At 42.5% G+C, this 16,308-nt stretch overlaps 1 protein-coding gene across 4 annotated transcripts; it reads left to right on the top strand.

Moving 5' to 3' along the window:
- The first annotated feature begins 62 nt into the window (after positions 1-62).
- Positions 63-14,847, top strand: LOC139583219 (C-terminal-binding protein 1-like). Of its 4 annotated transcripts, none has more exons than XM_071414067.1 (10): positions 63-304; positions 1,064-1,167; positions 8,165-8,319; positions 8,545-8,689; positions 8,820-9,026; positions 9,301-9,515; positions 10,579-10,709; positions 10,892-11,019; positions 11,287-11,407; positions 11,590-14,847. In XM_071414067.1, exons 2-10 carry the CDS (start codon positions 1,110-1,112, stop codon positions 11,777-11,779), a joined length of 1,350 nt encoding a protein of 449 aa, XP_071270168.1. In that variant the 5' UTR covers positions 63-304; positions 1,064-1,109; the 3' UTR covers positions 11,780-14,847. The 4 variants fall into 4 exon arrangements, with proteins under 4 accessions (XP_071270168.1, XP_071270159.1, XP_071270175.1 ...); XM_071414058.1 differs by having other exon boundaries at positions 64-227; XM_071414074.1 differs by lacking the exon at positions 63-304 and adding an exon at positions 2,943-3,058.
- The last annotated feature ends 1,461 nt before the right edge of the window (positions 14,848-16,308 follow it).

Below are 16,308 nucleotides of genomic sequence, written 5' to 3'. Positions count from 1 at the left end.
GCAATCGGGCGGATGGTGAGTGTGCGGCCTGCCAGATGCAATACCTCCTGTGTTACGTGAAGGCGCCACACTCAACTAACAGTGCTTTATATAGGATTTTCTTCATTCTGTGACTCGTCTGTCACCTGACTCCTCTAAACAAACTGTTTGGATTCATGACGAGCGGATCAGTGGGAAGACAACTAATTTTGACCCCACAGCACTAAGAATAGAACCTGCACTATTTGGTAATGAATGAACCTTAGCTAGCTACCAATTAGTGGTCTGATCTGATCCAACAGCTACAATGTTACTGCTCCGAAACGTTAGTCGTATTATTCTATTGAAACAAACAATTGTTTTTCGCCGCTTGAACTTGTGTGTTGATGTATGCCTGTAATTTATCAGCGCTAGCTAGTTATTATTAGCTTACTAGCTAGCTGATAGCTTTGTAAAACAGGCCTGTTTTCGCGAACACTCACGTTTGCCTGGTGTTCGGTACGCTAACTAGCCATGTTAGCCACACGACTTTCTTGGCTACTGACTTTGAATTGTTAGGCTAGCTAACTACTTTTTAGTTTGCTGACGGTGGCTAGTTAGGCTGCTAACAGTTATCTAACAACATTTAGCCAGCTACAGTACATAGTTAACGTTAAAGTTTGTATATTGCTTACTGCTTAGCTAACGTTAGCTACTTATAAACTGAAGCTTCAAAGTGTTTTACGTATTAGCTAGCTAGCTAACGTTAGCTAAGAAGCCAGAATAGTGTGAAAGTTAATATGGAAATGAGTTGGGTAGTTAGCCCCTAATTGTCTGTGTTGGCTCTTGCCAGCAGTCATGCTAGCTAGGGGGGTTAACTAAAATAGTTAGTTAGCAAAAAAAATTCTAAGCAGAGTTAAGTAAACAACTTTATTAGCCATAGCTACGACTAGTCGCGTGGCTAGCAACTTTATGAATTAGTAGCTAAGCCTGTCACGTAGCTAATTTATCTAAATATTGAAACGCTGTTAATTTTATTAGGCGTACATCGGTACACATTGTTCCCCAGGAAGTGTTTTGACTATTTGTCTTGTGTACCTTACAGCTAAGCCTTTGGTCTGTTTGTGCTTTGGCTGGGGTGAAAAACGCTGATGGCTCTCATGGATAAGCACAAAGTCAAGCGCCAGAGGCTGGACCGCATTTGTGAAGGTCAGTACATACTTTTTACCATATCACGTTAGGGACTGACAATCCACGTGTACAAGCTTCTGTAGCTAACTAACATAGCTAAGGATTCTTGAAAATTTTGTATTTTTTTATCCAATGTAGAATGCCCGGATGATGGACCATAGACATAAATAGGTGATGGACAGCATGAAGTTGTGCTTGACTTCATTATGGCAGACAATGGGAGCGTTCCTCTGCCCAGGCGTTACTGACATGCCAGATCTTACAACGCCTGGATAGTTATTTTACGTATCAGCAAACCACATATGTTATAGCAATCTGTCAGTTGATGAAACAGTTAATGAAGTGGCACGCAACCATTGGTTAATGCATGCAGCATCTGAGCAGGGGAATGCGACCAGTGTTATACTCTGTCCAATGTGTGAAGGGAAGGGTTTTCCAATGATTGATTGAATAACAGCTCTAATTCCATAATCGACAAAAGAGCGAGGGTGCCTGCCTGTGGTCCTTCATGTTGCGTTTGTCAAGTCATCACTGGCTGTTTAGGTTACATACATTGATAAAAACAGGAGTGCATTTGGAAAGTATTCAGACCCCTTCTCTTCTTCCACATTTTGTTACATTACAGCCTTTTTCTAAAATGTTTTAAATAAATAGTTTGAGAAAACTATCTACACACACAATACCCCATAATGACAAAACAAAAACATTTTGTTTGAAATTTTAGCAAATTTATAAAAATAAAAAAAACATACCTTACTTACATAATTATTCAGATCCTTTGCTATGAGACTTGAAATTGAGCTCAGGACTGTCCTGTTTCCATTGATCATCCTTGAGATGTTTCTACAACTTGATTGAAGTCCACCTGTGGTAAATTCAATTGACATGATTTGGAAAAGCACACCTGTCTTTTATATGGTCCCACAGTTGACGATGCATGTCACAGCAAAAAAAAACAAGCCATGAGGTTGAAGTAATTGTCCATAGAGCTCCGAGACAGATTTGGGAAAGAGTACCAAAACATTTCTGCAGCATTGAAGGTCCGCAAGTGCACAGTGGGCTCCATCAATCAGCTGCTGGGTTTGCTGTTATTTACAGAGGTTTGGAACTCTTTCTTATTGGTCTATTAACTAAAACTCCATCCCCAGGCTGAAATTTCAGGGGGTCTTTTCAAACTGCTCTTACACTTAAAGGGCATTATCATAATTTTCACAATTCAACAGTATTATTCCAACCTCATAGATCTATTTAAATATATCCACACTATCTACTACAGAAAATTCAGTTTTGAAAGCACTGTGCCTTTTCAAGGGTTTACATGTGGTTATGCTATGTTTTATTGTAATTTTTTCTTCAATAGCTTTTGGCATATTATGCACTTTATTATTAATCTAGTTTACTGCATATCAAGTAGCAGCCTAGCTGCTCTTAGCAACGTGGGTATATTTACATACACTAGCGTTGCTTTCTATTGTATTGGGTTGCACAAAAACAGTCTGCGGGAAGCCAATTCCATTTCAACCTACTGTGCCAGTGGGCAGGAGGGTTGGTCATTATGGGAATTTGAGACAAAATATCTAAAGGATCGTATTATTAAACAGACTTTCCAAACGTGGATCTGTTGTAGACCCACCTCTCTGCTTACCTCGGTGTCAAAATATGTCCCCCAAAAGTTATTCCTTTTTTGTCCACAAATGGCGCACATGCAGGACTACCTAACCTAGCGTCTCAATGCTAATAAGCTTTGTTTTGGTTGGTTAAGGCTGAATTGTTCCTCCCTCTGATTGGAGCAGGGGGCAGGCAGAAGGAGGAGGGTGTTTGCCTGGGATTGTGCCAAGCGAAAGCATTCTGACAGTAGCTGTAAGTGGAGAAGGAGAGGAAGAAAGGCTGGTCAACTGCAGCATGCAAGGTTAGGAGGATGAATGTCTTGTTTTTCTGGGACGAGAGAGGGGAAGCAGGGGTAGATGGATAGGACAGAGTACAAATCTGCTATTTGGTTTAGCATTTTTGTCCTTGGGGTCTCTTCTGGTATTGTGTGTGAGAGAGAGAGAGAGAGTGCTCTGGAGCTTGTGTGGCAGGGGGCTGGGTGGGGTCCTGCAGCATTATCAGCCACCCCTCCCTGCGAGCTCACTTACACCCACAGTGGCAGACGGAGGGGGAGAATGAATGAACGCTGAATGAATTGCATTGTGTGCATGGCCTTGCTGCCGGTCAGACCAGGCTTTCCACACACACGCACACATGGTCATGCACATACACTGCCAGGCGTCTGTCTCCAAGACCATATGGTGCATGTGTGTTGCCAGCTCTGCTATCTTTCTGTCGTGCACCTTTTTGTTGTTGTTGTCTTTAGGTTCATTTGTAATCATGACTTTGTTTTGTATAGATAGAAATGGGTTATTTTTGTAGGTTTGGTGAGCGCTCTGCTTTTGTTGTGTGTTTATATTCTGCTCCAATCGCCTGTGAAGATTTGTCAGACTAGCGCCTTATTACTGCTATGTTTCATTTTCTGGATCAGATTAGAATGAGCCAAAAAAGCAATTTATTTTTCCATGACTTGTCCTTGAGGAGGAATGATGGAATTTGTTGGCAAACAGAACAGTAATCTGTACTTGGAGCCTTCATATTAAGCAAAGGAAGGAATTGACAGTCACAAGTGTCGTGGTCTGTGTGCACGCAGTGCTGTTGCTTTGAGTACTGCATTCTCGTCTCTTTAAAGAATCAATAATGTCTAGGCTTCTCTTTGAGAAAAAAAAAATTGTAGCTTCACGAAAGGCCCCTTGTGTGCCTGTTAATTCCATTTTCACTTGTGTTTAGTGTCATGATTTAGAAAGACACTGGTAATTGCTATTTTTTTTGCTTGTCATTCAGAGTTTTCTGCTGTCTCTACTTGGCACTCTGGCCTTAACGTTTTAGAATTGCGCTATTGGAGTGGGTTGGCATTCTACTGCCCTTTAAGGATTAGCAGAGTTAAATTGCTGCATTACTTTAGGGGATTTCTCAACTGTTAATGAATTATCTTCCAGCTATCTCTTAGGGATGGGCATGGTTATTCGAATATCCAAACTGAAATTAGTATTTGATTACTCATAGACTAGTCATTTTTGAAGACAATAAAAAATAAGGCCTATTTTTAACAATGAAAAGGCTTAGTTTAAAATGAAATACAATTATCTGTGATGTTGCTATATAGCCTACAAGGATAGACCATGACATAAAAAATGTACAACAGTTTGAGTGCGCCCCATAAAAAAGACGCACAGGTAGCCTACACACATTTCACACGTGTCGCTTGTTGTTATTGTCGTTCAATCAATGCAGCGCTGCAGTGAAAGGCGCCATATGAGCAAGTGAAATTGGGTATTTCTAAATGGAAATACAATGACATAATTATTTTTGGCTAAATTAGGAGTAGCTACAATGATTGATTAACAAACAGCCTGTTGTTTCATATGAATGGAGTTGTTGGGAGTCAAGTACAGGCAGCACAGCAACATAGCCTCTACTGTAGCTAGCTAGCTTCTTTACAAATATCTGATGAAGTTAAGACGGGCACTACCAGATGGTATACATAATCTATGGCAACAACACGTTTGACTAGCGTACGTCGGTTTGGCTACTCGCTTGCACCCTCTCTGCCATACACCCTCACCGGCCCCTGCCACTCCAGTCGTGCTAGCAAGTCTCAATTGAAGTACAAAAAAAAGACATGCTTTATTACATGTGTTTCGACTATCCAGGTATCTTAAATATCATGACATCTGCGAATGTAAAAAGGGTTTTAATAAATGTGATTATTATTCGAATAGTGAAATAATTTCAAATGCCCATCCCTATTATCTATCTTTGCTAATTTAGGTGTACGTCGTATGTACGTTTATTTATGAGATGTTTGTGGCGATAGGGCTGGCAGGCAGGCTGTGTATTGTTGCAGAAGGGCAGGGGTTTCTGCCTCCAGACATAGACATTTAGGTCATGATAGCTCAACAAGCCTGTGTCCCCAACCGCACCCTTCTGCTAATCTGCTGGAGGAGTCTCCCCTGATGAGGAGTGGTCTGGTGGGGGTTGGAGGACTGCCTTGTCTGTATTTGAGAATGGAGCAGACAGCTTTGTGTATTGTGTACTCTGAAATGGCAATTTTTATATATAGTGCATTCGGAAAGAATTCAGACCCCTTGACTTTATCCACATTTTAAGTTGCAGCCTTATTCTAAAATGGATTACATTTGCCCCCCCCCCCCCCCCCCCACACACACAATACCCCATAATGAAAAAGCAAAAGCTGTTTTTTAGAAATAAAATAAACTGGAATATCACATTTACATAAGTATTCAGATCCTTTACTCAGTACTTTGTTGAAGCACCTTTGTCTGCGATTACAGACTCGAGTCTTCTTGGGTATGATGCTACAAGCTTGGCACATCTGTATTTGGGGAGTTTCTCCCATTCTTCTCTACAGATCCCCTCAAGCTCTGTCAGGTTGGATGGGGAGCGTCGCTGCACAGCTATTTTCAGGTCTCAAGATATGTTAGATCGGGTTCAAATCCGGGCTCTGGCTGGGCCGCTCCAGGACATTCAGAAACTTGTCCCGAAGCCACTCCTGCGTTGTCTTGGCTGTGTGCTTAGGGTCGTTGTCCAGTTGGAAGGTGAACCAACGCCCCAGTCTGAGGTGCTGAGCACTCTGGAGCAGGTTTTCATCAAGGATCTCTCTGTACTTTACTCTCTTAATCTTTCCCTCGACCCTGACTAGTCTCCCAGTCCCTGCCGCTGAAAAACATCCCCACAGCATGGTGCTGCCACCACCGTGCTTCACCGTAGAGATGGTGCCAGGTTTCCTCCAGACGTGACGCTGGCATTCAGGCCAAAGAGTTCAATCTTGGTTTCATCAGACCAGAGAATCTTGTTTCTCATGGTCTGACAGTCCTTTAGGTGACTTTTGGCAAACTCCAAGCGGGCTGTCATGTGCCTTTTTACTGAGGAGTGGCTTCCGTCTGGCCACTCTACCTTAAAGGCCTGATTGGTGGAGTGCTGCAGAGATGGTTGTCTTTCTGGAAGGTTCTCCCATCTCCATGGAGGAACTCTGGTACTCTGTCAGTGAAACCTGAAAATAGCTGAGCAGCGACTTTCCCCTTAACACTAAGTGATTTTAAATGTAAAGCAATTTGAAACATTTAAAAACAATGGTAACCTGGGTAGAGTTCGGGTAGTAATAACCATCTAGGCCACTCAGGAACAGTCAATGTCTTCTTGGCAAGCAACTCCAGTGTAGATTTGACCTTGTGTTTTAGGTTATTGTCCTGCTAAAAGGTGAATTCCTCTCCCAATGTCTGTTGGAAAGCAGACCGAAACAGGTTTTCCTCCAGGTTTTTGCCTGTGCTTAGCTCCATTCAGTTTTTTTTTAAATCCTGAAAAACTCCCATCCTTAACAATTACAAGCATAGCCATAACATGATTCAGCCACCACTATGCTTGAAAATATGTACAGTGGTACTCAGTAATGTTTTTTAAATTGGATTTGCCCCAAACATAACACTTTGTATTCAGGTCCAAAAGTTAATAGCTTTGCCACTTTTTTTTTTATTTTTCGTTATTACTTTATTGCATTGTTGGAAACAGGATGCATGTTAAGGAATATTTTTATTCTGTACAGGCTTTTATTTTTTTACTCTGTCAATTAGGTTAGTATTGTGGAGTAACAACAATGTTGTTGATCCATCCTCAGTTTTCTCCTATCACAGCCATTAAACTCTAACTGTTTTAAATTCACCATGGCCTCGTGAAATCACTGAGCGGTTTCATTCCTCTCCGGCAACTGAGTTAGCAAGGACACCTGTGTCTTTGTAGTGACTGGGTGCACCACAAAGTGTAATTGTTAACTTCACCATGCTCAAAGGAATACTCAATATCTGTTTTTTTTGTATTATTACCCATCTACCAATAGCTGCCATTGTTTGCGAGGCATTGGAAAACGTCCCTGGTCATTGTGGTTGAAATTCACTGCTTGACTGAGGGACCTTACGTTTATCTGTATGTGTGGGGTACAGAGATTTAGGTAGTCATTCAAAAATAATGTTAAACACTATTATTCCACACAGTGATTCCATGCAACTTATGTGTTAAGCAACGTTTTGCTCCTGAACTTAATTAGGCTTGCCATAACAAATACCTTTTAACTCAAGACATTTTGGCTTTTTATTTTGTTTTAATTTATAAAAATGTTGAGAAACATAATTCCACTTTGACATTATGGGGTAGTGTGTGTGTAGGCAAAAGTTTACGGGTGTGAATATTTTCTGAAGGCACTGTATGGTATGTTTGGGCCATTTTATTGTGTTCTCAATAAACCCCAAAATGTTAAGCCATCATTGGGCATTATGTAGCAGTTATTTATTGAAATACTGACATTTTGAAACCTGTCCTTTTTGGCACCATGGATCTAGTTCGTGGGAATTTTGGAATACTGCTGCCTTAGAGTGTAATAGGTTAAATTTGCAATGACACTATAACTTTGAGACACATCCTGGCTTTTTGTAGATGTGTTGTGGTCATCATAAAGGGATTTTGCAAAAATGGGTTACCTCTGTCCATGCTGGACATAATGCATTCATATGGGATTTTACTTAGTGACGTGTATAGGGCAGGTTTCCTGTCGCGTTTCTTAAGTGACACAGTATATCATCATATTGTATATAATTGTAATCCCTAGACTTCAGTGAACACTTAAATCATGTTTTTAGAGTGTAAAATGTAACTTTGTATTTAATACATCACTTTGAAAGTGAAAATAAAATTATTTTACAGCATAAAGAACAAAACAAATGACGTATGTTTTTGTTGGTTTTATTGATTGTGTTCCCCAATCAATCTTAAACATGCAGATGTTGAGGAAACTGTGGAAATTGACAGTTTGGCCTATGTGATCATGTAGATGGTCTATCTGATTGACGCTATAGAAAGGAGACATGGGGGGGATCCCATTTGACATTGCTGAAATTGATTTGTTGTATTTATCTAGGCATTCGCCCCCCGATTCTGAATGGGCCAATGCACCCGCGGCCCCTGGTGGCTCTGTTGGATGGGCGTGACTGCACCGTGGAGATGCCTGTCCTGAAGGACGTGGCCACAGTGGCCTTCTGTGATGCCCAGTCCACCCAGGAGATCCACGAGAAGGTAACCAACGATCTCTCCCAGCACCACTACTCTCCTATACACCTCTAAGTATCTATCAGCATTTTTTTTAAAGTTGGGAAATGGATGCTTCATGAACCTGTCTGTTGTTTTTGTGGTGGGGGGCTATTTCCAACTCAATGGAGTTAGGGAATGTATTTGCTCTTTTAATGCGATGGTAGAGTAAGGATATGTTTGAACTCGTACATTCTCTCCCTGGTGCTTCAGGTACTGAATGAGGCAGTGGGCGCCCTGATGTACCACACCATCAGCCTTTCGCGGGAAGACCTGGACAAGTTCAAGGGCCTGCGGATCATTGTGCGAATTGGCAGTGGCTTTGACAACGTGGACATCAAGGCTGCGGCTGAACTAGGTTGGCTACTGGATCAATACTTTGCTTCACCTCCCATCTCTTTTTCTCCTACCTACTACACCCATCCATCCATTCACCTCAATATGTATCGTAACTAATCGCTGTCTCCTTTGTGCTCTGTCCCCCTCAGGTATAGCTGTGTGTAATGTGCCTGCGACATCAGTGGAAGAGACGGCGGACACGTCCATCTGTCTGATCCTGAACCTGTACCGCCGCGTCACCTGGATGCACCAGGCTATGAGAGAGGGCACCAGGGCTTCCAGCGTGGAGCAGATCAGGGAAGTGGCCAGCGGAGCTGCCCGCATCCGGGGAGAGACGCTGGGCATCATCGGCCTGGGTGAGGAGGGAAATTGATCTTGTCTTAGCGAGGGCTCTCTGCAAGTGCAGTCATCATAGGACACATATGTTGATTCAAGTTTTCTGATGTGATCTGTTTCGAAGTTGCAGTGTATTTAAAAAAAATAATTATAATAATTATTATTATTATTGGTGTCCTCTCAGACCATTTTAATGTATATTTAAAGTAAATCATTTTTAGTTTTCTGAGAAGTAGTGAGAGGTTCCTCTGACCGCTACGCCATCCTCCAGTCTGAGTGTATCTTGTGGCGCAGGGCGAGTGGGCCAAGCTGTAGCGCTACGGGCCAAGGCTTTTGGCTTCAGTGTGATGTTCTACGACCCCTACCTGCCAGACGGAGTGGAGCGCTCTCTGGGCCTGCAGAGAATGGCCATCCTGCAGGACCTGCTCATCCACTCTGACTGTGTGTCACTGCACTGCAGCCTCAACGAGCACAACCATCACCTCATCAACGACTTCACCATTAAACAGGTATAAGACACACGCCCACTACTGTTGCAAGGTATACCGACGCTTCTGTACTTTTTCGATACTCTTAACATGGAAAAACGGTTCGGTACTAGAATTTGTTACTTTCGGGTAGTTCTCTCAATTGCGGATCTATCAGTCCAGTCGACCCCTTATTATAGCGTGCACCGTGCCTGCTCCACTTCCGCCTTGATCACACCGATAGCGTCGTTGTCACATCTGGATATGTGTGCAACAAAAAGTTCAACATTCACCTTCTGGTACCATTTCTGTCAAGCCGCCTACGCGTACAGTTTCACGCATACGTTCGATAAATCCAACATATGCACCACACAGAACGCACTGTAACTGCCTCTGCAACGCAATGCTGCAAAGCAAACGCAGATTTCCATTGGAAATGAATGTACTTCTGGTGTACCGAAATGCAATGACGCTGTCGGTGTGATTGAGGCGTTAGTCATTGCTAGCCTGCACTGGGAGTCTGGGCTGCATCATGTTAGCTCCCCCTCATGCGGTCTCCTCGTTTCTGCCAAAGATGATCAGCGAACAGACTGCCTCGTGAATGACGTCAGAACTGGTTAAAGAGTCGGCGCACATTTTTTGGAAATAATCTACTTCTATGCAAATGTTGATCAGTACAATCAAATAAGTCCCAAATGGAAGGGAAACAGATTGTCATCTGTAGCCCCATGAAATCAGGCAAAACAAACTCCACTCAATGCATGCACACCTATTGAGAATGCATTTACCTGTATTGTGGCTAGGCCTAGGCTACATCTTGATTTACCCAGTTAAGCAATAGAGATGTACCATTCAAATAAATGATTACCATTATGTATTTGTATTAGTAGAAACAAAGTCTAATTGATTTATGCATACTTGGCTGTCTCTACCGGGGTATCAAGTATTGTGATACTAAACCTGGTATTGAAATCAAAGTAGAAATTCTGGTATTGTGACAACCCCAACACACACGTGTACACCATTTCTGCCACCCACAACACCCTCATTACCAATGTGTTATTTTTGTCTGCATGGCTTGCTGACTGATCTGTCATATGTGCAGATGCGTCAGGGAGCATTTTTGGTTAACACGGCTCGCGGGGGCCTGGTGGATGAGAGGGCCCTGGCCCAGGCACTGAAAGAGGGCAGGATACGGGGTGCTGCCTTGGACGTACACGAGACAGAGCCCTTCAGGTCAGCTTCCTCCCAGCCCACAGGCACTTATAGCCTCTTCATCCTGCTTATTGCCCAGTCATTTTAAACGTGCAAACAATAACTGGTTTGACGGTTGTGATTCACCATTTTATTTTTATGAACACCCCCTTGCACACACTCTTTAATCTGTCTCACCGGTCTGTTTATCTGTACTTCTCCAGCTTCTCTCAGGGCCCATTGAAGGATGCCCCCAATCTGGTTTGCACTCCCCACGCATCCTGGTACAGTGAGCAGGCGTCACTCGAGGCGCGGGAGGAGGCAGCTAGGGAAGTGCGCCGGGCCATCACAGGTATTCAGTTATGCAAGCCTCGGTGTATATCGGCATATTTATAGGCGTTAGGCACATACACTAGGATACAATGATACATTTCTGTGCAGAGTGAACAACAGTCGGTCCACGTGAGACTTGGCACAGTAGCCCTAACCACTAAGTGATATAGTTTATCTATCACAGCACACAAGTTGTTTTGTAGTCCATCCCAAAAAACCTTATCAAGAGTTGTCATTAAGTAGACTTTGATCAGTTTGACTGTTGTGGTGTTTTTTTCCCAAACAGGCCGCATCCCTGACAGTCTGAAGAACTGTGTGAACAAGGAGTATCTGATGGCAATGCCCCAGTGGCCTGGCATGGACCCTGGGGCTATGCACTCGGAACACAACGGAGTTACTGATTACAGGTACGACCATGCTTTGTGGAGACTGTTAAGAGGGACAGTAAGCACCTGTAGGTAATACATGAGTGACAGTAAAGACAGCTCCAGGTATTGATGATATCTGGCTTGTGTTATATGACCCTAGAAAGATAATTCCATATAATGCTATTCTAATTCTTCTGTCTCAACTCTTCATTTGTCAACAGGTTCTCTACTGGTCTAGTGGGAGTGGCAGCAGGAGGCCTGACGGGGGCAGGCGCTGCAGTGGAGGGAATTGTTGCAGGGAACCTGGCTATGGCACATGGGATTGCCCCCGTGTCCCGACCTCCCCACACACCGTCGCCGGGGCAACCCTCTAAAGCAGAAACAGACAGAGACATGCCAACGGACCAGTAGCCAGCTGTCACAATTTCCCCTCTGGTCCACAACATTCCGTCATCACTCTTCATGTTCATGCAAGCAGATACACTAGTATTGAGGTCCATTCTGACCCAGCTTTGGTCCCATCCAACAGAACAGAATCCTTCACGAGAGACCAGTCTGCATAGACTCCCTACACTCGTCCTCTTTTCTCTCATCCAGAAAGCAATAAGTGGATTACTCAAGGATTTTTTCCAGTTTGCTTTTAAACCCCTCTCTGTCTGACTTTCCTGTGGCTCAGTGTTTTTGTAAATTACTCCTTTACGGAGAGAAACCTGTTAGTTTTTCCTGTATTTTTTTTGTTTTTTATATCAATTGCTGTTTGACATGCTATAAAGTGAAGCATGAGTCTGGAATGGTATAGAAGATGAATAACATTTTTTCCACTACTATTTGTTCACAAACCTTACAAAGGATTTTATATTATTGGGCTCAATACATTTCTAGTTATCACAATAAACGTGTGGCTCTGACTTTTTATGAGCTTTTTGATGTGAATTGAATAATATCGCAAGATATGCCTCTGCGGATAAGGAAAATACATACAGTATACAATGTTTGTCAAGACCACCACCTACACTTATTTTCTCTGTTGGTCTTGGAATATTGTCATGATTAAATGTATAGATCTTCTGCACATCCTTGTGGTTGCCAAGACTAGAGGGACGGCGGTCTTCTTCCCTTTCTATTTCCTTTATATGTTACCTTTTGGATATGAATACAACATGAAAACTATATCTTTGCCAAGTACTCAAATGATCTATCCTCCTTCACAGCACTCCAGTATCAACATTGCCCCTCAGTGTCTGCTGTCATTGATGCTATAATTTTGGGTGTTGCAGGCTTGTGTGCTGCAGGCATTGAAACTTATTTTAACTGTATGGATGGATTCCATAGTGGCTGTCAATGTCAAATGGAATGGAGTAATGAGGCTTCAAGACATTAGTCTGTCACATTTGCAAGGATGATGGCATCCTAGTAAAATGTGTCCACACCCATAGTAATATTTGTAAGGGGGCAGGAGCCCAGTTGATGTTGGTTTAGTTCAATGTCCTGACCACATCAGGACCACTTCTGTTTGTTTTCTGCTCTGGGTGAACCTAGGGCTCACTGCTGTGTTTGTGTGTGCGCCAGGCACGCATCTGTGGCTTGGTCGCAGGGTTGTACACAACCATATTCAGAACATTTGACGACCGGAGGACAGCGGTTCATTACTACTAAATGAATTCGAGAAGTGATTAGATGGCTTAATTTCGTAATCGTCTTAATCTGAATTAATGCTTGGTACTTTGGCTGGTTTCCGGGTTAAGCGGGCATTGTGTCAAGAAGCAGTGTACCTGTGGACATAGACCGAGGAATCCGTGGCAGGGATATCCAATCTGTTTACTGACTATCAAGGCAGGTATAAGAACAGATGAAGTGGAAAATCGGGGGTATAATTTTGGGTGTGTACTTAGCATTGCAGTCCGATGTGGGTAATGAAGTCCCTTAGTGTATAAGGTCAGCAATTCCGATATGCTAGTGGCAAAGCCATAACACCCCCCCCCCCCCCCCTACACACACACACACACACACACACACACAAAAAGTAGTCTGGGTACCAGTCTGTTTAGCTATCTTTCGGCTCCTTGTTATGCTAAACCGAATAGTCTTTGGCATATGTCACGAAGTGAAATGATAGCTAAACAGACTGGTACCTAGGCTACCCCTGCAGGCCTAGTCATAGAAAATCAAGGGAGTTTATACATGATATCACACTGGCACAGCTTCAGAGTTGCGTAAGTGTGTTACTGGAGAAGGGGACCTTCAGCCAAAGGTGGACAGCCTCCCATAATGCCTACTTGTAATCAGGGGTAATTTGCAAATGGGAAAGCAGTGGAACTGAATTCTGCCATCTTTGGCCATCACGATCTATAGAATTTCATTTCAACCCCTACTCGTAATTACACACTGGCCACGTATAGGGAGATGCCTGTTATACCTCATTAACAGATATTGAATGTAGCTTACTCTCTGTTATTCCTCTTAACAGATACTACTGATATCTATTACCAATTTTAAATATGTGAAATCACTGTTGGCCCATCTGTTAGTAAGATGCATGATTTACTCAGTTTCAGCAGATTTCTCTGATTAACTCAAAGAAAATAAATCCTCCCTGATGAGTCTTGACCTCCATGCTTGTAGTTTTGAAGTTGTCTTGTATGTTTCTCTTTATGGGTATTAATGAATTAGCAATTAGAATCCCCCCAAAATTAAGAAATTAGATTGTTACTTGCTTTAAATGGAACGACAACAGAATGAATAGTTGCCCCTGCCTATTTCATCAATCAAGTTGTATCATTATTGAGATTACTTGTTTTATTGACATTGCAACAGAGAATATGAACAGAAAAGGGGAATCAAGCATTGTTGCAAAAGTGGACTTCTTGCTGACACCCATATCATTATTTTTATTTATATGCAGAGGTAGTACATTGAGCTACACAGCTGTGATGAATGCCTTATCCTGGACCTAACGTTAACTTCCCTCCCAAGTTATTTCCCACCCTCCCTAACTGGATGCTCCACTCTGCGCCTTTTTTAGTTAAGTTAAATATAGCTTAGATCTGTATTCTGAAGACTTCATCTTGACAGCCCTAGTAACAGCATGATTAGAGCGTTAGTGTCTCTCTGGGTTCGTTCAAGCATGTGATCCTGTTTTACGTAAACTGATCATTTTAATTATCTGGAAAACAGCAAATTGAAATTAGCTGAGGGGGGGTGGGATGTATGGGAGAGAGATCAAACCTTTATAAATGGAATCCATGTGGTACAAATCTGATGTGATTGATGCCTAGATAATTTACATTACAACATACAGAAATGTAATGTGCATTAAGCTATTCTATTTCATGTTTAGATTTCTCAATCAGACTGCAAAATGAGAACAACCCAATACATTTATAATTAGGATTTATTCTGAACTTTTTAAATCGGAACAATCATTGTGATGTAAGCTTCTACAATAAAGTATTTTAATAAAAAGTAATGTTCCTCTGAAATGTTTCAGGCATGGTAATGCATTTTTGTCAGTTAGATTGTATTATTTTCGTTGTTGGTCTCAGATTATTGGTCAAAGCTTCGCATGCAAGAATTAAAAGTGTTGTGTGTGCATTTTAGCATTTGAAAAGCTCCTGTCACATTTATAATTTCCAGTAAACCTGTCAAGCAGAGCCATCCTGCACAGTGTGCCCGCGTATTTCAAAAAGCCAAACTTGCACGCTCAAATAGATTGATTGCAGCCCGCAATTTGGGGCTTAACTGCATGTGGGCATTCCTCCATCTGCAGGAAAACAGAACTGCCCGACAGGCGGTGGCAAAGGACACTACCTGTCGCCCCGCCTCCAGCAGGCGGGGGAGACCGTGTGCTAACTAGCTAGCTTGCTAGTTAGCTAGCTAGCACATGGTGTCGCCCTGTCTCCCACCTGCTGTGTAACGGAGACTTGATATTCTGGATTTCCCCTGACTGTCTATGTGATTAAAATGTGGGTCAAAAGGGTAATAAAAGTATTAGTTTTTCGTTAGGCTATGCCATCATTGTAGTACTATAATTAATGTGCAATATTATACCTTAATGTATGTGTAATCTGTTGATGTGTTGGATAGCAGATGTAACAGATATACCAGCCACCCCACACATCTCTATCAAAGCTGTGAGGAAGTGATGTAATAAATACAACAGACACCCTCGCCGTAACGTTAACAGAACTGTGGGAAAGCAGTGCTCGGCCGGCGGGGGTGAAGGACTATGGCCCTTTATCAATTAGATGTGCTCACCTCCTGCGTCCTGTCCTCCGTCCTCTCTCGCCTCCTTTTGAAAAAGGTCAGATACGTTCGTTCTCCACTCGAGCTCATTAAGCTAATGACGTTTACAGTGTGGTAGTGTCAGGGTAGGTTCCTTGTCCCTTGTCAATCATTGGCTTATTGGTGAAATCAGCAGTCAGACAATATCTTCTTTAAGTAAATCACTCAAACCTTTATTAATGCAATTGCAGACAGAAGTTAACAATGGAAACACAGCATGTATGTCTCAGTAAGTTCTGCAACCAACCACTCCCTGGTGGTGTGATCACCTACGTCGAAGTATATGTGCAACAATAAGCTGAGGTTACCTTAAGGTAACCTAGTACAGTAGATTCTCTGAGTTCATTAGCATTGTTAGGGTTAGGGTTAGCGGATATCGTCCTAATTTTGCTCTGCATGCATTATTTGGTATTTTACGTTACGCATGCAGAATTCTCCATGCAGTTTCTCAATTTGGTGTTTGTCCCATATTGTGAATTCTTGGTTGGTGAGTGGACACCCAGACCTCACAACCATAAAGGGCAATGGGTACTATCATTGTTTCAAGTATTTTTAGCCAGATCCTATTTGGAAAGTAAAATGTTATGTTCCTTTTCATGGTGTAGAAGGCCCTTCTTGCCTTGTCTTTCAGATCGTTCACAGCTTTGTGTAAGTTACCT

The sequence above is a fragment of the Salvelinus alpinus genome, chromosome 1, assembly GCF_045679555.1.
Source record: "Salvelinus alpinus chromosome 1, SLU_Salpinus.1, whole genome shotgun sequence".
NCBI classification, from domain to species: domain Eukaryota; kingdom Metazoa; phylum Chordata; class Actinopteri; order Salmoniformes; family Salmonidae; genus Salvelinus; species Salvelinus alpinus.
The sequence above is the reverse complement of the archived record's forward strand: the minus strand, read 5'-3'. Positions and strand labels throughout refer to the sequence as shown.

Coding starts and splice junctions, on each gene's coding strand:
- LOC139583219 (XM_071414067.1), top strand. CDS start 1,110: ATGGCTCTCATGGATAAGCACAAAGTCAAGCGCCAGAGGCTGGACCGC. Junction 1,168..8,164: donor GCTGGACCGCATTTGTGAAG/GTCAGTACATAC, acceptor GTATTTATCTAG/GCATTCGCCCCCCGATTCTG. Junction 10,710..10,891: donor CACGAGACAGAGCCCTTCAG/GTCAGCTTCCTC, acceptor GTACTTCTCCAG/CTTCTCTCAGGGCCCATTGA.